At 48.4% G+C, this 22,505-nt stretch overlaps 1 protein-coding gene across 1 annotated transcript in view; it reads right to left on the minus strand.

The window, feature by feature from the left end:
• Window positions 1-2,406: 2,406 nt before the first annotated feature.
• The window catches only part of LOC136661067 (very-long-chain 3-oxoacyl-CoA reductase-like), a 38,399-nt gene continuing 18,300 nt past the window's right edge, over window positions 2,407-22,505 (minus strand). The window contains exons 2-11 of the mRNA XM_066638089.1: window positions 11,265-11,311; window positions 10,958-11,033; window positions 9,280-9,390; window positions 6,512-6,576; window positions 5,399-5,443; window positions 5,267-5,301; window positions 4,667-4,748; window positions 4,339-4,404; window positions 2,983-3,129; window positions 2,407-2,622 (exon numbers count right to left, since the gene is read on the minus strand). Coding sequence (XP_066494186.1) covers window positions 2,407-2,622; window positions 2,983-3,129; window positions 4,339-4,404; window positions 4,667-4,748; window positions 5,267-5,301; window positions 5,399-5,443; window positions 6,512-6,576; window positions 9,280-9,390; window positions 10,958-11,033; window positions 11,265-11,311 — 890 coding nt within the window. The remainder of the gene's footprint in view (window positions 2,623-2,982; window positions 3,130-4,338; window positions 4,405-4,666; window positions 4,749-5,266; window positions 5,302-5,398; window positions 5,444-6,511; window positions 6,577-9,279; window positions 9,391-10,957; window positions 11,034-11,264; window positions 11,312-22,505) is intronic.

Genomic DNA, 22,505 nt, shown 5'->3' on the forward strand with positions numbered 1-22,505 from the left:
GTGCAGTTGTATGTTTGAACCAGCACTGAGCTGCTTCTCATTACCAGAATCCTGGTTTTCTAGATTTCCCTGGAACGGAGTGTGATGCGTGCCAGTTGAGCAAGTCTCAGCGGGTGCAAACAAACTGCACCTAGCCAGACAGTGTCCTGGCTGGGTCCTCTGTTTCCATCCCCACAGTTTCAATAAAAAAAGTCTGATGCAATTGACTCCCTGGGAAGAATTTCCTCTCGAACCAATCAGTCTCATTGGTCGGTTTTGGGTTAAGATAATCCAGTTTTTGTTACATAATGCAGTTGCGCTTTTATTTTCGGTTATTTGGTTATAACCTTTGATAGAATAGGGACATTTTGATGCGGTTTGTTTCATTGCATTCTGCATTAAATTCTGCATTGAATACTGTATAACATGATGGTATCATTCAACAATATGAAGGTTTTCACAATTTTAGCCACTAGTGTCAAGCTCAGGTTATTGCACCCCTAAAACTTGTTGCCTGGTGCAGTTGCTACCCCCTGCACCCCCTTAGCTACACCAGTGCGTCCTTCACCTGCCACTTCCTGGCCTTCCTGGAAAGTGGCACTTGCAGCAGCAGCAGAGTCCCTCTCTGTCCTTAGCCTCATTCTAGACACTAGGTCTTGGGCTGCTTCCAATTGGCCCCAAATTGGTTGTTATGTGATAAGGTCATTAAGTGAACATCCAGTCCCATCTATTGCCTTTGTGGTGTAAACAGACACGCTGTGCTACACACTAGCTGCCTGCACAGGCTACCAGAGATAGATTGCCTCTTCTTTGAATTAAGAGCCTCTCTGTTGTGTAAACAGTCACTCTGCCGCAGGCTATGGGAGATGCAATTGCATCATTAATCTTTAATGTGCTTTGACCACCGTCATACATGCGGTCCGTCATTAAGCAAATAGTTGTTAAGCAGTGCATGCCTGTATAAGAATATCTGTAACTCTGGCATTTTTATCCTTCCTTTTTATACTCCTTCCTTTTTTCTCCCCCCCCCCTTTCCTTTATAGGTTTTTTAAATACATAAATAATATTGCATTTTACGATAGCATCCTTTTTATTTTGTTATTCATCAATAAAGAAAAAAAAGATACAGGTGAAAATGAGAGGCAGTCGTGGCAGCACAGCAAAAAACCAACCCTCTGCCTGGCACAGAAAGGGTGTGTTACATTGTACAGTTTTTTAGGATGTGCAATCATCATTTAGCAACTTGACAACACCAGCAAAAAGTGAGCACTAGGAGAAAAATCAGTTTCACCAGCTTCCATTTGTTTTGCTTTGGTGGTTCTCACCCTTTCCCTGTTGACACTTTCTTTGATATGGCTATCTGTAAAGATTACTATGGGGGGCCGTATCCGTGAATCCCGTATCTGTGGTTTCACTGAAAAGCGAATTAGATCAGTGCTTCCCTCCCCCGTGCACCCCTTCCCTCTGGAGGGTGAGGAGCATCCGGTATTATCCATGAATTCAGGTATCCACAGTAGGTTCCGGAACAGAATCCCTGCGGATACGGGGGCATACCTGTATACTAATGGCTTTCACTCCTGAGAGAAGCCTGATCACATAGTATTCACTTAGACTACTTCCCCTTTTTGCAAGGTCAGTGTTAAGTTAGCAATAAGAAAAGAAATAGCTCCGTGTTAACCAGTAAGCCCGGTTCTGCTTAGGACTTTTCCTCGCCTTCTACATGGCGTTCACAGGGGCCACTAGGGCGGCTGTTCCCTGGCTGTTAAAGCTATCAAGGCCCTTTCAATTCTCGACTGAAATGAATTGGTCATGTGGGGGGAAAAGCAGCTTCCCAAATATGCAGTGGAAACTTAGTGGGAAACATCTCATCAACATCTGCGTGCAGGACAACAAGACCCAAACAAAGCTTTAGGGCCAGGGCATTGGGCCATGCCCCATCCCCTCGCGGATCTTCAGCAAGGAAGGCTAGTCCTGCCTCATCACGATCTTGTGGAAGAAGGAAATAAGAGCAGTCCCGATGGGTGAAAAATGCAACCACTGGGGAAGTAATGTCCGTGCCAGGAGCCACTGAAAGGCAAACAAAAAGAAGGAAAATGCTGAGCAAGGCTGAGTGAGGCTTTTCTCTGAGCAAGAGGAGTATTTATTATTATTTATTTATTGGAGTTGCAATCTGTCTTTCTCCCTGGGGGGCACCCAAGGCGACTAAGGAGTAGAGTTTGGGGGATGTAATGAGGCCGCAGCCTTATTAGCCAGAACTGGCTTCAAATTTATTCCCTCTCCCCCAGGAAATGCTTGGTTCTGGGAGGAGGCCAGAGGCACAGATGCCCCAAATTCTCAAACCTTCTGAGACTGGCCTATACAAAGAGAGACACCCAGCAGGACTGCTTATAAAAATATAAAAACAAGGCAAGCCCAGCACTGGGTGTCTCACAGGCGGATCCTCTGCTGCAAAAAGACTGTTGCTCCTCTCTTCCCTGCTAAACAGAAGGGGAGGATATCCGACCACTGTTTTTGATTTGCTGACCAAGAGGGCATCTGATCTTCCGGGCATGAGCCCCGGGCTAAGAGCCACGGGCCAAGAGCCCTTTGGCTTGCGCCAAAGGCTCGCGCCTCTGGCAAGCCCTGCAAAGATGTAGAATATACCTGCCAAGAAAGAGGAGGAGGAGAGCAATCAGGCATGCAGGTCGACAAGCTTGCAGGCTCCACCCCCAGCCGGCCAGTCCCCCAGCTGAGCCCAAGAGCCCTTCCAGATATTGTCTCTGGGGAGGCAGCCTCTGGCAAGCCCTGCAAAGATGTAGGATATACCTGCCAGGCCTGGATGCGATCCTGGGGATTGCATCATTGCCTCCCCCCACCCCCGCTGCCTCCCCCCCACCCCCCACAAGGACTTAGAGCAGTTCAAACTCCCCTAGAGAGTTTGAAAACTGCTGGCATAGAGGATAAAAAACAAACAAGGGTTTGCTGCTGTCCATTAATCTACCTTGCAACCCACACTGAACATACCTGAATGCTGTGCATAAGGGTGCCCGAGGTTCTGTTGGTGAGCCCCACAGTATTCAAGGCCTTGTGCGCAAACACATCTGCCGGTATCTTCCCCCATTCTGCATACTTGGCAGTCATATTGCTGTCAACAAAAGCGGGCAGCACACTCTGCGGAAGAAAGGAGCATTACAGCGGGAGACCATGTCTGAATCCAGGCTTGTCTTCTCCAGCTCAGGATTCCTCAGGACAGCAGCTGGGAACTGCAGCCTGAGGTTCAAGCGGCAGAAGGTTCTGGGCAGGAGATCTAGGCTCCAAGTACTTTTTTTCCCAGGCCTTGACAATCTGGAGGCTTCATATTCTGACTGCCAATCAATGGATATGGCCTGGCAAAATGCCAATCCAGGCTTTCAGAAGTTACTGTACCATTGGTTGAATGGTACATCTTTGCAAACACTGTCCCATTTGTTGCTTCCAGTTCCGAATCACTGGGGAATTAGTGATGGGCTGCCTCTTAGTTAGGCAGCTTCTGATAATTGCAAAGATAGCGGAGGGGGGGATTAATTGTCGCCTTCCCTTCATCATTTTCATCTCTTCTGTTTACGGTAAAACAACACTAGCACAAGATAAAGGGGAACTAGTAATTAAAGCAAACTTGCTTCCTCCTCTCCTCTGCCCTGCCTCCAGATACTAAAGTTGCTTAACTAAGGGCGCAAGCCTGTCCTGGGGTTGGGCCGGCGCAAATGTGCCATAAAGCATGTTTGCGCCTCCTCGTGCATTGGCTGGCGCACGGACACATACTGGCCAACCTCCGCGCCGACTTGGGGAGGGGCCTCGCATCAGCCAAGCTTGGCCGACGCATGGCTCTGGGGTGTGTGGGAAGGAGGCAGGAGGGAGGTGTTCTGTGGCAGGGGGAGGGCAGGGGAGGGCAGGGGAGGGCGGTCCTGGGGGCGGGTGGGCGGGGAGCAGGAGTTGGGGCTGGGACCGGGCAGTTATGCTGGATCCCAAACCCCGTTCCCGAGCAGCATAGCGCTCTCCTCGAACATGCCACTGAGGAGAACCATAGGGGCTGCAGTGGCTTACCTGGGGGTAAGGGGAAGAGTTTCCCCTTGCCTTTGGCTGAGCCACTTTGAGCCCCTATTTTATGCCGGATACAGCGCAGGCCTCCTGGTCTGCCTGTTGCAGCACAAGATAGGATTGCACTGCAGGAGATAGATCATCACTGAGCCCCTGACCACACGATATACAAAGTGAAATAAGGAGTAAAGAATAAGTAATTTTTTAACTGGGGAATTTTGCCAAGCCCTGTTGAGTGATTGCCACAAGTCCGACTGTCCTTTGATTCCTTGGGATAAGAACAAGAGGCTCAATCAACAATACCTGCACAATGATGCCTTTGGAGCGGTATTCTCGGTCCAACCCTCGCGCGAAAAGATCCAGAAATGTCTGAAACAGAAGCAGAAAAATCAAGGTCTGAGGGTGGAAATAACTCCACGGGCACTTAGGGTGAGGACATTGGCTCCCATTCTCATAGCCACATTTGCAAAAGATGGTTAGACCTCAACTGACAAGGGCACGATCAAGCTGCAAGTTCCACTTATTATATGAAAAGCAGATTATTTGGAGGTCATGAAGTAGAGGGAGACAATGGAAGTAAGAAAGCCTGGACCTTCAGGTATAGGGTTACAGAGGTGTACATGCTCCTCACCTTGGATGCAGCATATATCTGATGCAGGGGCATAGGACGACGGGCAAGTATCGAAGATATGTTTATGACAATCCCCTTCTTCCTACAGAGAGAGTCATTCTGGTGAGTTAGAGCAACACCTGCCCTTCCCTAAGGAATCCAATGCAAACCAAGATTCTCCAAAATATTCCAGAGTGTAAAGGATTGCCTTTACAGCAATCAAAGAGCCCTTGTGGCACCAGAAAGACTGTGACCCCAAGGACTGGAAAAGAGCAAATGGAGACAAGCAAATGTCTCTTTCTAGCCTTCTAAACTATGCAATGTGGCCAACCAACCATTTTAGGTTCAATGTGCCATGGACCAGAATCATCTCTGTGCTATATTATTACTACTGTTCCTTTCTTTCCTGCAAATTTGCCACAAATTGCCACAGATGAGCTTTGTCCCTCTTTTTTGGAGCAGAGGGTTCTGTCCACACATCTGCTCATGATACTTTTTTCCTATATTGTTGACAACCCCAATCAAAATCCTTTCCTTGCAGGAAGCAGAAGCCCTCACAGGTGTCATTCTGGAATACTGTACAGGCAGGTTCTGAGGTGTGCAGATTCCCTCCTTGCCTACCTGGCAACCATCTGAGGAAGGATGATCTGTGTCATCTAGGAGAACAAGAGCAATGACACACAGTCAGTGATGGGAAACGGGGCCCAAGCACCTTCCCCTTCCATGTCTCGTTTCCATCCATACATAACCCACCTTCAATGTCGAAAGTATATTGCAGTTCACCAAGTCAGGTATATACTGTAAGAGACGGAAAAGAAGTGTGACTGTCTTGGTTGTTGTCTTGTCACAAAGCTTCTGGCAGCTGATGAGAGACCAAGGGGACCTTGACTTTCCAGACCACCTGGGCATCTCTCCACAGCCTTTGGAGCGTCACAGGACACTTCAGCTAGTAAAAGGTGGAGAGAAAGAGCGGCCACAGTCTGAATTTGACAGAAGTAGAGCCTGAGTCTACTTGAAGACTTGAATTCAAGGTTTGTTTTAAAATGTATTGATTTTAGTTAAGCTCCACTTTTCAATCAAAATAGTGTCCTAAAAAAGACCTACTCCCTTGGTCAGGGTGTTTACTGGCTCCTCCATGCAAGAGAGGGAAGTTTCAAAAACAAGACAAAGGCACAAGAAGGCCCCACCCCTGGCACCCCGTGTGCCCCCCCCGGGCCCGCCCTCCCCCTCCCAATAATGCCCCTTCCGCCCCCTCCTCACACCCCCATGCCTACGTTTGCCGCTTATGTCAGTGTGCTTGCTTATGTCAGGTTTCTCCCTCCACGCATTGGCACATCTGGATGCGCTGACCTAGCTCCCACTCACGGAGGCGCAAACATGCTTTACGGCACGTTTGTGACCCTCCAGGGCACCTATGCCGGCATGAGTGCCGGTTAGGATTGCGCCCTTAATGTGTGGCCCTATTTGCAGCAACAGAATGGCAACCTCTCTGAACATTGTTTCCAAGAAGGTTAGAATTCCACACCATATTTGCTCTAGGAAGGGGAGCCCAGCAGCTCCGGGTCAGTGATTAAAAAGACCCAGTGTTGGGGGGGGGGATGTAAGGGCACTTTCCAACTCAACCTGAGAAGAGCCCCATTACATGCCTGCTTGAGACCTGTGAAATATGGGGTGGTGGACAGGGGAGCCACAAACGAGCGTTGTACTTTCCACTTCACGTGCTCAGCTAATTGCAACCCAGGGATGGCAGCCGACATGTCACAATGCACTGAGCCACCAACTGTGTGCAGGGGAGATTGCACAAATGGCGGTACCTGATGACAGGCAGGGAGGTGCCAGGCGGTCTTTGGCTGAGACCAAACTCACCTTGTCAATGCCAGGGAGGTGTAGAAAATGCAGTGGCAGAGGAATGGTCATGCCAACATTGTTCACTGTAAAAAGAGTGAGCAGAGGGTGAGTTGTCACACAGACACAGAAGGCCAGTGGGTCAGAGCCACCACCCTTCTGCCTTCCCTCAGTAACAAAGCAGAGGAGCACAAAGAGACCTCAGGCACATACTTCAAGACAACAGGCTGGAATGTGGGTTGAAATTAGAGGCCAGTGTCATGGGGTGGGGCAAGTCCCTTTCCCTTTAAGATGGATTAAGTTGGGTGTTTGTTACCCAGTTGTAGTGCATTAGTAATTTAAAGAATAAAACCTGGGCATGGGTGCATGAAAACACACACAGCAGGAGGAAGGGAGCTGGGGGTTAACAGCTTTTATACTGGAAGAAATGCTGAGAGACCTGAAAGGTAGGTAATTTTTAACCTCTTTTTAAATATGATCTTTTCTTGTTTTTAAGCTACTGTAAATCATGTCAATATGTTATTGGAGCAATTGAAGCTCCCTTAAAGCTATAATAAAAATCTTTTACATGAAAATTGAGTGCAATAATTAACCAAGGACATGTATGTTAATAGGACCTGGGGCTTGGAGTAAGCTAAATAAATAAACATTGCTCTTGGGGGTTTGTGGAGGATGGTGTAGGTGGAGGAGGGTTAAATCCTGGTTGACTTGGGAATCTCCCCTGGTCCTTCCCTACCCCAAGGGTGATGTTTGTGACAGCCACCTGTATTGGAATCGCAGAAGATCTGGCCAGGAGGTAGATGTGGTATCAGCAGTGGCCCCTTTAAGGGTAAGGCCTGGGCACCCAGCAGAGTGTGCTGCACAGCTGCAGCCACTTGAAGGGAATAGAGCCCTCAGGCATAAAAGCACCTGATGAAGGGAGAGTTTGGTGTGGGTAGCAGAAGGTGGGAAGCTTGAGGAAGGACAGACTGGAGAAATGGACTGAGGAATTGATGGCTAATAGACTGCTGGAACTGCTGATGGACTGATGTGTGAATGGACTTTGGAAGCTGCTGGAGCAGAAATGCTGGAGACACTAAGACTGGTATTTGGCTGCTGTGCCCAAGATCTGCTGAGGACCAAGGGGCTGCTGTAGTGGCGGAAGGCTGCTGGCAGGAAGGAGGACCTCTGTAGGTTAAACAGGCAAGCTACCCTGGTGGTAAGGTCCAGCAGTACTGCAGGGCAGAACCAGGGTCACTTTTGAGGAAAGAAGGGGAGCTAATTAGCTAAAAGTGGGCATAGTTCTCCAGGCAGAGCTTGGACTGGGAATCTGGCAGAACACCACCAGACTGATGCAACCACAACATGTTCAAATGAAAAAACTAGAGCCATCTTTAGAAAATGGACCCTCTGTCAGGTCAGCAGGGGAGGATAGCCCTTGCTTTCCTGATAGCAGAGTGGCATGGGAGCGTAGGGAAAGAGCACAAGAAGCAGGCGATCCCAAACAGAGCCAAAGAAGCAGCCACAGGCTTGTTTGTTGCAGAAGCATGTATTGGTGAAGGAGCAGGCAGAAGAGTAGTCAGTCAAATGGTCCAGAAGTCAGGGATACAGAGAGGTACAGTCAAGATAATGCACAGTCCCAGCCACAGAACAAACCAGCAACAGGACGCACAGAAACTCCACCACAGCAACCCACACCTGAAGTCTGCTCTTGCCCCCATATATACCGGGGCCAGCCAATCAGAGTAGGGCGACCTCATAGTCACAAGACAGTCTTGTGACCCACTCTGATTGGCTGTCCAGTGGTGCATTGCACCATTCCTCCATAGCCTACGTGACTCAGCACACATTTCTCCCAGCTCACATGGCTCGCACCTGCAACAGGTGCAGCTGATTACCAATCACATACAGTGGTGCTGTTCCTTTAATTTACATTTCATATGAGCCCTGGACATCAAGGCCCCTCCTGCCACATCCTGGCTCACAACAATTCAGGGCTTGGATGCCAAAGGCCTGACACCCTCTCCCCATTTTGATATTCTCTGACTCTCTGAGGGAGGGACTTCCAGTGATTTCTCCACTGCTTGCTGGACATACAGCTCACTCCTATCTTGCATTGGAACAGGCAAGTTCAGCACAAGATTGGGGTCAGAAGTGGCTCAGCAGGAGGCAAGAGGAAACTCTTCCCCTTACTCCCAGGTAAGCCACCACGGCCCCAGTGAGGCCCCAGTGACTTGTGTCACCTCAGCACCTATTGTGCTGTTAGGATTGTGCGCATAGTGTGCATGTTGCTTTACTAAAAAACTTAATAAGAAGTATAAATAGGAAAAGGTGCATATACCGAGAATGCCACCTCAGGAGGTGGCACAAGTCTCAGGAGAACGGAGCAGCTTCAAGCTCTTCCTCACTGCCCAGGGAACGGGGTTGTTATCCATCATAACAGCTGGGTCCCAGCCCTGCCTCCTGCTCCCCACCCACCCTCCTCCAGGACTGCCCTCCACCCGCCCTCCCACCATCCCAGAACCCCTCTCTCCTGCCTCCTCCTGCCCTCCCCAGGCCTGGGCATTGGCCAAGCTTGGCTGATGCAACCCTCCCTCCCCATGTTGGTGAGGAGGCAGGAGGCAGCCTCCGTGGGCTGGCACGCAACCCAGCGCCGGCCCAGCCGACTCCCGAGAAGGCACTAACGTGTGCTACCCTCCTGGGCTGGGACTGGTGCTGGCCTATTGTGCTGTTAGGATTGCTCCCATAGTGTACATGACGCAAGATTAAAAAGCTTAATAAAAAGTATAAATAGGAAAAGGTGCATATACCCAGAATGCCAATCTCCAGGCCCTGCAGAGCATCTCGAATCGGCTCATAGCTTTCCGATCCCTCGGTGAAATCCATCTGGATGACTCTGGTGCTTCGGCTGTGCTGTTCCTCTGGGAAGTGAAGGCAAAGAGATGCTGGAACTGCCTTGCCAGAACAGGTCACTAGACCAACAGGCAGACTTAGGAACACTGAGCAGTTGTCTGACACATGCAGGTGTCCAGTCTTGCAGGGGTCCGAACAGCCTGTCCGGTTATGTCTCTGAAGCAGAACAGCCAAATCCTAACTAACTTTCTGTGCCGAGCTGCAGCGGCACCAGTACGGCCTCCACTATATCCAGCATGGAAAGAGAGGCAGCTGGAGGTCTCCCTGATGTAAGGAGACACCTGTTCCCTTGCCCTGAAGTAAGCAGCCACTGCTGCGATGGGAGTACAGTGGTGCCTCGCATAACGAAATTAATCCGTTCTGCGAGTCCTTTCGTTATGCGAGTTTTTTGTTTAGCGAAGCGCGTTTTCCCATAGGAATGCATTGAAATTTAATTAATGCGTTCCTATGGGCAAGAAAAGTCAGAACAAAGTCAAATTTGGTTTACAAAGTGTTTATTAAGTGCTCTTTAAAGGCATACATACTGTACAGAGGATTTCAAAAACCGGGGGGGGGGATGCTGAGTGGGGAGCTTGAAGGCTGTAATCCTGAGCACACTTTCCTGGGAGTAAGCACAATGGGAATTACTTCTGAGGAGTCACGCACAGGATTGTGCTCTAAGCTGGGGAGGACACTGCAGCTGCACTCAATTGCTTGCTTTTGCCTTGATCATGGGGAAACGTGAAGGAAATGGGGCAGTGAGAGGGTGAATGAGCGATGGGGGGATGCTGAGTGGGGAGTTTGAAGGCTGTAATCCTGTGCACACTTTCCTGGGAGCAAGCTGACATGAAGATCCTCCCCTTACTAGGGTGGGCGGGATCATAGAGGGACATGAAGATCCGCCCCTTACTAGGGTGGGCGGGATCATAGAGGGACATGAAGATCCGCCCCTTACTAGGGCGGGCGGGATCATAGAGGGACATGAAGATCTGCCCCTTACTAGGGTGAACGGGATCATAAAGGGACATGAAGATCCGCCCCCTTAAGACAAACCAGGACAATAAAAAAAAAATTCGTTATGCAAAGCATAAGTCATAAAAATTCGTTATGCAAGTTACCAAACTTTGCACACCGCTTTCGTTCTGTGGGTTTTTCGCTGCGCGGGGCATTCGTTATGCGAGGTACCACTGTACTTGGATCTGCACCAGCAAAATCTTTAGCTCAAGTCCAAAGAGCCATATGTCGGTGGATCAGGCCTGGGATGGGGGATAAGATCAAACAGGAGCCTATGCCGCTGTCCATGTCCCCTCCCAGTGCTGGTCTGCCCTCCCCATCCCCCACTACCACTCTCCCCTCTTATAATGCACACTCTTCCTATAACAAAAAACAACGAGATAGCAAAAGAACAGCATACTTATCAATCTGTCATCATAAAACAAGCAACCTTCAACATGGCTCCAACTTGCTGTGTCAGTAATTACTTTGGCAATCTTTTCTTTCAGGATCCCAGAGCTCTGGAAAGAGTCCCATTTCTGAGAGCTGGACCCAGCAGCTTGCCCAGTCACCTCCGCCTCCCAGGTGCAGCTTCTCACTTACCAATTTCAGCAGCCACCTGCTTCAGCTTTTCCAGGGAGCGGCTGATGAGAACCACGTTGAGGCCCCTCTTGGCAAGCTGGAAGCCAAAGAAGGAAAGTCAGGAGATCAAAGGGTTAGCTGCAAAGGACTAGCTGCAAAGGGCTAGGAAAGGCCAATCACCAAGTGTGAAAAGTGCCTGCTGTGCTCCTTTTCCTGACAGAAGGCTCGTGGATCACTTTTGTCTTTGTTTACTCCTTGAATGTATGTGAACCTGCGCATGGCCAAGAGGACCCTTCTAAGAGCCTTTCATACATCACAGTCCACTCACCTCATGCGCGTAGGCTTTTCCAATCCCTGCCGTGGCTCCGGTTACCACTACAAAGGAGACAAAAAAGACAGGCTTTGACTAAGAGGAATGTCACCCAGGAGAGTTTCACTGAGGAAGGCACCACAAGTTCAGCACCCATCAGAAGAGTCTGCAAATGCAGTCATTTTCAGGTCAAACTTCATGTGGCTTTGTATGGAGTTTGACTCTTCAAAGAAGGGGGTTGATTGTTCTCAGACCTGTGCTACGGAGTGAAGGGGTTAAATGTCCCATTTCTACATGCCACAGTCCTCATCCAGATTGGACGCTCTTCCCTTCTCCCATGGCTGCAATTTAACTTCAGGGTGGAAAAGGCCCAGAAGCTATATTAAGGGTGCAATCCTAACCCCTTATGTCAGTGCTTTCCAGCTTTCCAGCACTGACATGAGGGCAATGCAGCTCTGAGGTAAGGGAACAAACATTCCCTTACTTTGAGAAGGCCTCTGAGTGATACCCAATTGCAGGATGCAGCACACGTCCCATTGGCAGCGCTATGCCAGTGCTGGAAAGCATTGACATAAGGGGTTAGGATTGCACCCCTAAAGCACTTAGCATCCCTTGCGGTCTGAAGTTCAATGACAGCCTTGAGATGTATCAGACCCTCAGACCTCAGTTAGTTTAACAGTCTTACTCACCCTCTAGGGAACTCTAGCTCTCAGAAGGGACAGGCAGACCAATGATCTTTCTCAGAGAACCCTCAACAGTCTCACCAACCTACAGTGAACAGGACTCTGTGGGTGGCCGGGTGGGAGGGGGAAAACTGACATAAATCCACTAGAGACTTGCTCTCTAGAGTCTTTTCAAAAAGTAAGTCAAGCCACAAGTCAGGTGCGGTCTTACAGAACAAATGGAGGTGCTGGAGTTCATGAGATGTTCCCATCCCATCTGCCATCAGCGATGTCAGTCAGTCAGTCAGTCAGTAAGTCAAAGTTTAATTGTGGTAACCATAGGTTATTACAATAAAAGTTCAGCAATACAGCAATTACAATATGACCATAGGCTAAAAAGGGGGAACAATTATAAACATCATACAAGTAAAATCAACTAATAAAAGAAGAATAAAAACATGGAATAAACCACAATATCAAAAACCATTCATAAGGGCTTACAGCTTAACTCGAAATTGACCAGAATAGAACCAAATCTAACTTCATAGAAATAAAATAGAAATAAAACCCTGGCAGAATCAGCTCTATAGAATAAATTAATTTCCCATAAACACAATTGCTATACTGCACAAGATTTTACATAATTTGAATGGATTTTCAATGCTGCAAGAGCAAAACTAGCCACTTTCAGAGCGATCCCCATGTCAGCACCTACTAAAAGGCAACAAACCTGAGCTACAGGAGGTCTATCCTGTAGCAAGGGTGTTAAAGGTGACAAAAATTTAGATCTTGGTGCTTCATAAAGAGGACAAGTTAATAAATAGTGAGAGATGTCCTCAACTACATCTGCTCCACATATACAAAGTCTTAGATCATATGGGATGTTCTCATATCTCCCTACTAAGACAGCAGATTGCATACATTGAAATCGCAATGCAGTAAAGGCCTTACGTAAAGGGAGCAAAGTTAAATTAGTAAAATAATTTTCTGCACCAAAGCTTGATTTATATAAGAAAGGAGAAGGAGAAAAGGGTAAGTTAAGAATATTGCATAAGTCCTTTCTCTTAAAAAAAAGCTGAATTTTATTTTTAATTAAAATCTTGATCTTATTAGAAGAAAAGGTAGGCAAAAGATTCATATCTATTTCATAAAATTCTAAAATGGGTTTTATCAAAGATAACCATGATTTACAAGATGGAGTTGTGAGTTGTTCTTTGAAACAAATTTTAGGTAAAGAAGAATCAGCCATAGAGACAAGCTTATAACAATATAAAGCCAGAGCAGTATGGCAAGAGGCCTCAATCTGAATTAGGCCTGTCTCAGATCTAAGAAGGGAAGAAGGCATCGAACAAGGGACTCCAAGAAGAGAGTGAATAAAGGAGTTTTGAAGTGTCTCTAAACTGGACAAATTTGCATAACCCCATATTTCAGCACCATAAGTTAATTGGGGTATTATTTTCCTAGCAAATACCTCCATCACTGGGATCACCAAATTACCCCCTTTCGATCTAACAAAGTGCATAAGTAGTTGTGATGAATGCATAGCTTTCAGTTTAGAGCCATTCAAATGCGAAGTCCATGACTGTTGAGCATTGAAAGAAACCCCAAGATACTTAAAAACTCTAGATTGCTCAATTTGAGTATGATCAAGCCTCCAAATATGCTTCTTTTTGGTTGAACCAAAGAGAACTACTTTGGTTTTACTATAATTTATAGTTAACTTTTCATGTGCGCAGAACATTTAGAGAGTATTCTGCGCATGCCAATAGAAGTAATAGAAAATAAGGCAATATCATCAGCATAAAAGAGGATAGATAATTTGGAGTCCCCTATAGATGGTGGAAAGAAAGTGGGATCTTGAAATTCACCAATGATGTTATTAATATAAAAATTAAATAAAAAGGGTGCTAATAAACCACTTAATAAACTGTAAACCGCTTTGTGAACTTTTAGTTGAAAAGCGGTATATAAATACTGTTAATATTAATAATGTTAATAATAAACAGCCTTGTCTAACTCCCTTCACTGTCAAGATCTTCTCTGAAAGATGACCATTAGCTCCAAATCTGACTCTCATAGTAGAGTTAAAGTGCATTTTCTGAATTAGGGATAAAAGCCTCCTATCAATATTAGTGCCATATAATTTCTTCCATAACAAAGTCCTATCTATGGAGTCAAATGCCGAACTGAGGTCAACAAAAACAACATATAGTCTTTTACTCCCTATCTGTGTGTATTTATGAATCAGATGCTGGAGGATGAAACAATGATCAATTGTGGATTTTCCCTTTCTAAAGCCCGCCTACTCCTCAGCAATAATCTCATTTTCAGATGCCCAACTCTCCAATTTGGAGAGCAAGTATTTAGTATATAATTTTGAAGCCACACTGAGTAAACTAATTGGCCTGTAGTTTTTAGGGTCCGCTCTAGATCCCTTCTTATAAATGGGGACAACAATACTGTCACCCCAGCCCAGGGGTAATTCACCAGTACGATTTATAAAGGTGAATAATTTAGAGAAGATTACACTCCACCAGTCGACATTTTGTTTGAATAACTCTCCTGGGAGCATATCTAAACCCGGGGCTTTGTTATTAGGCAGTGATAAAATAAGTTCTTTTCTTTCCTCCGGATTAATAGGGTCCCAACACAGGATATAATAGGGAGGAAAAAGAACCTGATCGCTATAAGGGGTAACAATATTCCCAGTTGGGCTATTACCAAAAATGGAAGAAAAGTGATCATGCCACTGAATTGCAGTTATCTGATTGTCCAAAGAAACATAATGTGGGTTCATTCCTTTAGAGACCAAAAACCAGAATTTGGCAGAATCTCTGTCCAGGGCTGCCAAGCCCAAATCTTGCCACAATTTCTTTATATAGGCTTCCTTTTTTTTTTCTTCAGTAAATTTTTGTATGCTCTCCTATGCAAAACATACTGATGATGATTATCGGGTGAATGCACATTTCTCAACTTTCTGAGAGCTTTAGCTAAACATCGTTTCTGATAAGCACACTGTTGATCAAACCAGCCCCTATGAAAACAGGGAGCTTGTAGCAGAGGTTTGGAGGTGACTAATATAGGTCTGATTTCATCAACTATCTTTTGATAGGTGTCCAAGGGGTTATCAGAAACAGACATATAATCTCTCAGTGCCATTAATTTTTCGGACTCTAAAAGTGAACTAAGTTGTTCCTGAATAGACCCGGACCAGTGAATCCTTCTCTCCCCCTGTACACATAAATTTCCATTAAATTCTGGAAAATCAGTTAATTTTGAGGTTATACCTATTGATGGGAAGAGAGTCAACTGAATTGGCATATGGTCACTGTCCGGTCTACAAAGAACCCTAAAGGAGTGCAGGAAAGAAAAGATGGAAAGAGAATTCCAGTGGCACGTGAATTAGCGTGCCGCCAGCATTTGCCCTGCCCCCTCACGAGGCACAGGAAAGGCCAGCCTTGCAGCCGATTGGCTGGAGGCTAACTGGTTTGGGGCCACGTGCAGGCTGCTCGGAGAAGCCAGCGCAGTCGGGACCAGGCAGCGGTCAAGGGAGGGCCTCTGCGTGCTGTTCCCCAACGGAAGGCCACGTGAGGTGGCCTCCGAGCTCAACCGACTCTGCTGTGGGAGCATTGCCTGCCCACCTGCCCTTCAGGGGTTCCACCTGGAGGGCAGTGAGCAGTATCAGGCAGTTGTGCCCGGCAGAGGCTGCTTAGTGCGGCTTGGGGGTTCCCCCCCTTGCTTTCAAGCAGGGGTTACACTTCGCTTCCCTTGGCTGTGAGCCGGTGGCTGGAGCTCCTTCGCTACCTGTTTGGGTTGGGGGTTGGCGTGCTTCGTGGGTGGCGAGCGGGACTGAGCGCCTCGCTCGCAGGCTCGGAGGCTGCTGAGCTGTGGCTATCGGCAGCGACGGGCTGGAGCCGCCTCCAGTGTTTTGCCCCACCCCGCCAATTCAGGCGACCGGCTGGGCTGACGAGGGGCCTTGCAGGAGCGCGCCTTCTCCTGTGCCGGTTGGGGCAAGCTGATAAGTGCTGTGGCGAGGGGCCAGGCGTGCCTGAGGCCAAACTGAGCCTCCCGCTGGCTGGTTAGGGTGGCGGCGGGGCAGCGGCCGCCTGTAAGGCTTGCGGGGGCTGTGTGGGCGTGAGACCCATCCTCCCGCTGGCAGGAGGGGCGAGCCCGCTGCTTGCAGCTGCGCCTTGGTTGGGGGCAGCTGGAGTGTACTGCCTGAGCTCCCTGCGGGCTGGGTTGGACTGCGGGCCGTGTGTGTGCGGCTCCCACCTGCCCTCCTGCCCCACGTTTGCTTCCTGCCTCCCACATTAGTGGAGAGTGAATGGCAGGCGGTGTTTGCTGCTGGCTGTAGCTGTGCGGGCTGTTTGGAGTTGAGCCAACAGAAGCAGTCCTAGCCACGCTTCCTGGGAGTAAGCCCCATTGAATAGAACGGGGCTTACTTCTGAGTAGACCTTGTTGGGATTGTGCCCTAAGTGGAGCCTGGGGTCGTTCAGCTGGGGATCAGTACTTTGTGAAGCAAGGTTGAGCAGTACTCACTGCAAACCCCCCCCCGCTTGACCCTCCCCCCTTTTGGCTATTAATTACAATTGTTGTTAATTAATGATTGTTAAATAATAAGACAGTCATGATAAATAATAAGGCTTCAATCCTGTCTACACTTTCCTGGGAGTAAGCCTCATTGACTATAATGGGACTTACTTCTGAGTAGACATGCATATGATTGGGCTCTCAGAGATACTATATATATTTCTCTAATAGAAATATATTGGAGGGGTGAGAGGTGGCTGGCAGTTGCCACCCCCCCCCCCAGGTTTTTTGTTGAGACGTCTGTATGCTCAATGAGGAATAAGAAATCAGGTGGGAATCAGGTGCCCCCCCAGGTGGGAAATCAGGTGGGAATCAGGTGCCCCCCAGCTCGCACTGATTTCTTCCTCAGATGAGGAGGATGATACAGCTGAGCGGTGGCCTCTGGTTGCACAGGAAGAAGCTTTTGAGAAGGAGAGTGCAATGTGCAAAAGCTGGTTTGGGTGATGGTCAATGCATCAGGTGCTTCCCTCCCCAGGGAGGTCTACCAGGAAGGGACGTGGGGCGAAACTAACGCAAATCCTTCCTTCCAGAGTAACCATTGGAGGAGCCTAAGGAGCGACAGGCTCCGGCCAGACCGCGGTTGTGCAAGTACTGTGGGACCCTGATGAGCAGCAGCAGCTGGCATCTTCCCAGGTTCCTGGGCAGGGACAGTTCAGGTTCTTATCTGTGGACACTCCATCATTTTCTGGGCACGAAAGAGATTAACCGCTTTGGACAAGCTCATTGAGTGACAGGGTCCGGGACCTCCAGTTGTTCAGGTACAGGCATCGGACCTTGATGAGCAGCAGCAGTCGTAAGGGGCATCTTCCTAGGCATGAGCCATGCCTCCGTTGGGGGTTTCCCCAGTTTCTGGTGTCCCTTACAGCCTCGCTCCTTATGCTGATGTCCTGTATGGGGTTTTCTCTCAGGGAGCCACGGAAGGGTCAGGTGAGCATCCATGAGTGGCTTAGGGGGATGTGGCCCTGCCTTTGGGTGGTCAACTCGCCTTGGCAGTTAAAGGAAAATTTAGCGGGGCGAGTTTGTTAATGTGTTTAGTTTATTGCGTGAGCAACCTGAGCCAGCTTTGAAGGTGGGTGACCCAGTGCCTGTCCCCCAAGTGGGGTGAAGGCAGGAAAATTGATAAAAATTGGAATAATTGGTTGACCTGATATATTATTTATGCTGCAGTAGTCATTCAAATGCAGGCAGCATGGGCAGCTGCGCTTTAAGTACCTGGATATTATCCCCTCGACTGGCAGGTTTCATAGCAGGAATTGTGGGTTCAAATTATCTGGCTGGCCCGGTCCAATTTGGGCAATTGATCTGTTAGTGGGCATTTGCTCTGGGCGCAGCCGGGCCAGTGGCAGGGATGTTAGGAGTGTGATGTGTTCACCGCCCCCCCTCCTGCTATGAGTTTAACTCCACGGGGCGGTGCGGCAGGGCAGGTTGCACCCTTGCACATGTCAGCGGGCAGTGCAACGGCCAGCACTCGGTGTCCGTGTGCCCCAAGTTGGCAGGATTCAGGAGGAGTCCCAGGCTCCGAGCTGGGCAAGCCAAAAGTGGGGGCGGTCAGTCCCCTCAAGCTGGGAAGGTGGCCCACCCTGATTAGAGTAGAGGTGTGGGCTGTATTTTTGTAGGGGTATCCGAAGTTTTCGGATGCTCAATCATTAGTTGAAGGTTGTGACGAGGGATTTCAGATTCCTGCAGCCCCTCCCTCCAGGTCTACCTGGGCCAGGAATCTCCGGTCGGTAAAGGGTATGGAGGGAATAGTTTAAGCTAAGATAGATAAGGAATAGGGAGCCGGCCATCTGGTGGGCCCCTTTAAGTCTCCTCCGTTTCCCAATGTTTAGGTGTTCCCATTACGTGTAGTTCCAAGAAGGTCCCTGGACCTTCCATCTCATTCACCATCTGTCCTATCCTTGTGGGGGTTCAGTTAGTCATAGGATCCCTGCACACCTTAGTTCATTACGATATATTCTTTGGACCAAGCTATCAGGGTAGTACATGGCTGTGGCCTTGGCGCCCTCATGGCCAAGGCAGATATTGTGTCTACAGTCAGACTCTTGCCCGTCCACCCTGATGATTTTTGTTTGCTTGGTTTTCAGTTTAATGGTTCCTTATATCTGGATAAAGTGCTATCAATGGGATGTGCAATTTCCTGTGCCCTTTCGAGAAATCTGCCTCCCTTTTGGAGTGGTTAGTGGTGAGCAGAGCACGACTCGCCTCAATGGTCTATTATTTTGAGGGCCCCACAACTACCCTTACGTTTTTGGTATTGAATCAGACACTGTACAGCAGTGCAGTAGGCCGCCTGGCAACAGGTTGGTTAGGCTGCAGCCGCTAATTTGTGCTGGCCTCCAGGCTCCGAAATTGTCCTAGAGATATTTGCAGGTTCTCGTGGGGCATCTGAATTTTGCCTGCAGGGTAGTTGCCCCCGGCCAGGCCTTTTTTCAGGAGGCTGCATGCCTGCATGGCGGGTATTAGAGGCCTCACCATCGCCTGTGGATCACCCAGGACATGAAGGCAGATTGGGTAAACTGGTTACAGTTTTTGGAGTTTTATAATGGTGTATCCTTTTGGCAGCAGGAGTGTTTACTTGGGGCGGAGCTGAGGTTCACTCTGATGCTGCGGGTGGTTTTGGATTTGCAGTTATTTTAGAGAGAGATGGTGTTCTGCCCCTTGGCCGGATACATGGGTCTCAGAAGGGGTTACTGTAGACATGATTTTTTAGGGCTGTCCCCCCCTTGCGGTGGCAGTTCAATTATGGGCAGAGGAATTTGCCAACTCCACCGTGCGTTTCTGGTGCAACAACCAAGCTGTGGTTTTTGTCGTTAACCAGCAGACGTCCCAGTCCCCACAGGTAATGGGACTGGTGAGGGTGTTTGTTTTGCATTGCCTTAAGATTAACACCTTGTTTTTCATTAGGCACATCCCGGGTCTTGCAACGGCATAGCTGACACCCTATCTCGTTGTTTAGGGGGAGTGTTTCCGGCAGCTGGCACCAGGGATGTGGCGGGATCCGGACCCGATGCCCCTTTGGCTTAGGACCCTTGGCTGTGCAGAGCGCAGCATGTAATTTTGTCTGCGCTCGCGCCTTCTACCTGTCACAGCTATAAAAGGGAGGCAAGGGAATTTGAGGCCTTTTGGGCAGCCCTGGCCGTACCCCAAGTCTGGCCTATTCCGCCAGAACACCTGATGCGGTTCTTTTATACCTGCAGGGCATTAACGTATCATGTAGGTCTTTATCAGTGTACTTGGCGGCATTGGCATTCTGTGCCAAGGCCTCAAGTTTTGCTGATGCTGGTCTTGTTTGGCTGCACGTCCTGTGGTTCCGGGTGCCTTGTTCTGTCATGTTGATGCCTCACCTGTTATGTTTTTCCAGTTTAGGGTCCTTTTTTGCAGGGCAGTGGCAGACCTTGGTTTTCGGGTGGAAGATTACAGCCTGCACTCTTTCGGGATTGGGGCTGCATCGGCTGCAGCTGATATCGGCCTCCCAGCCCCGGACATTTAGAGGATTGGCCGTTGGCGCTCCTGCGCATTTAAATATTATGTCAGAGAGCCTGACAAGCGCTGAGTGGGATTCGCTCGGCTATTTCCCCCTCGCCCTGGTGGTAGGGGCGAGGAGTGATGCAGATACCACAGAAATTTCCAGGTGCCGCCTGTGACAGCGGTTGGGCGCTCTTTGTACTGGCATTGCCAGAAGTTTATAGTGGCACTGCCACAAGTTCCTGTATTGCATGCTATATTTCCGGGCTCGTCCCGTGACAGCGGTTGGGCGCTCACTTGCACTGGCTTTGCCAGGTGCTATATGGTTAAGTGATGCATGTTTCTGGAATTGTGATTCCTGTTTTTCCTGTCCATGTTCCAGGGCGGGAGCAGTTCGGGTCATTATCTTCAGCCACTCCATCGTTTTCTGGGCAAGGAAGAGGGCGGCATCCAGTAGCTTTGGCATGCAGTTGCAGCTTGGTTCCTTGGCTACTGTGCATTGGGTTGCACGGCAGGGGAATGCTGTGGGATTAGCTTCTTCCTGCTTTTTATGAGTTTGTGCATGCCCATGCCCAGCCTCACATCGTCGTTATACATTTGGGAGAGAACGACCTGGGCCAGAGGATGACTCTGTCCTTGAGGCTTCAGGCCTACAGCAATCTTCTCCACATTAATCAGCATTTTGCGGGACGGTCATCTTATGGTCTGACCTCTTGCCTCGCAGTGTTTGGCGTTATGCCTCTGATGTTAAAAAGATTGAACTGGCTAGGAAGAAGGTAAATTCATATGTGAGGCGGGCGGTACCCCTTTACGGAGTCGGTGTCATTTATCACCCAGGCATCAGCTATGATGCGCCCCAATTGTTCAGAAGCGATGGAGTACACCTTTTGGTGTTGGGCAATTATGTTTTTCTTCTTGAATTGCAATAGGGCCTGTGGAAATTTATTTCCGTGTGGGGCGGTGGGGCCAAGCGTTAGGCTGACCCCCCGGGTGGCAGGTGTCGTGCGGGTTTTGGGTAGGTAAGGTCATATCGGTGTATACCGCAGGGTGGCAAGGGCCAGGTGGACTCCACGCTTGGTCATGCTGGGATTCCCGGCTGGGTGAGGCAGGCTGGATGAACCTCGGCCTGGTGGTAAAGGCGCACCGGGAGTTCGCTTGGGTGGCCTGAGCTAGCCTGCCACCCTGCCCCTTCGGGGTGACAATGAAGGGGGTGGCAGGCTTGTACTGATGCTGCCCAGAGTCTGGTGTGGTCACCCAAATCACTATAGGGGGAAGTAGACGGGAAGCTCCGTTGTAGAACCCGCATGACTTATTTGTTAGGCCCTGTTGCAATCTGAAGTATATTTAAATAGTTAATAAACTGCCCTTTGTACCATGTGCCCTTGCCTGTGTCTTTATTGGAGGGTGCTGGGTAAATCAATATATAATCTATAACACTGCTACCTCTAGGGCCGAAAAAGATATAGTCTCCAGAGTCCAAATCAGATGAGGTACCATTACATATGCACAGTTGGAATTTATAAAAGAGGCTAAACAAAGCCCGGCCCTGTTTGTTTATTCTAAAATCTCGGGAAGATCGAACAGGGAGATGATTCATATCTTCAGGAGTAAGACCAAGCTTGTCACCAATATCAACATTATTTTGGCCCATAAGGGCGTTCATATCCTCAGCTAATAGGCAGGGTATATCAGGGAAATTATCAGCCAAATCCGTAAGGACCTGATCTAATTCAGGTAGTAAAGAATTATCAAATGATCGGGCAGAGGAAGGGGGACAGTACACATTCAAAAGGGTTATTTTAAACATCGGCGGCCATGTAATGTGTAAGGCCTGGATATTAGGGTTTGTGGAGATGTTTAAATCCACAACTGTAGGATTCTTATCTACTGAAATAAGTATGGCTATACCTCCCCGTAAACGGCCTCCAAATAAAGATTTCATAGCAGGCTTGGCAGATGTAAGATAACCCTGAAGAAAAGGGGGCATAGAGAGGGACAACCAAGTTTCTTGAACAAGAATCACATCAAATTGAGAGCAAAAATCTCTAAATTCTTTATCTACCACTTTAGTTTGCCATCCAGCAACGTTCCAAGATATAAAAGTAAACTTGTAAGAGGTATTTTGCATAGAGGGAGGTAGTCATGAACTATTAGATTTAACTAAGGGAGTAATTAACTGAGTAATAGGAGCAATCCCTGGTTGATCCAATGCACAGAATCTCCCACCTTGTTTTTGGTTATTTAAAGTTGTGTTTACAAAAGTTTCAGTCTGCGAATGGCTCAAAAAGGCCTGAGTGACTGATCCCGAAATACTACAATGTATATCTGAAATATTATTTTGGATAGGATTCGTATAAAGATCTAGAGGAGAAAGAGGCTGAACAAAAGATCGCTGGTTATCCATATTAATCCCAGAGGACCTAGATAGGCCTTGGAAATTTGCAGAAGAAGGAGAATGATCAACACCATTGGGAAGATCTATGCTGAGCATAGTAAGAAGTGATTGAAGCCTATTGATAATATACGTATTTTTGGCCATCTT

This window comes from Tiliqua scincoides, chromosome 10, assembly GCF_035046505.1.
Source record: "Tiliqua scincoides isolate rTilSci1 chromosome 10, rTilSci1.hap2, whole genome shotgun sequence".
NCBI lineage: Eukaryota > Metazoa > Chordata > Lepidosauria > Squamata > Scincidae > Tiliqua > Tiliqua scincoides.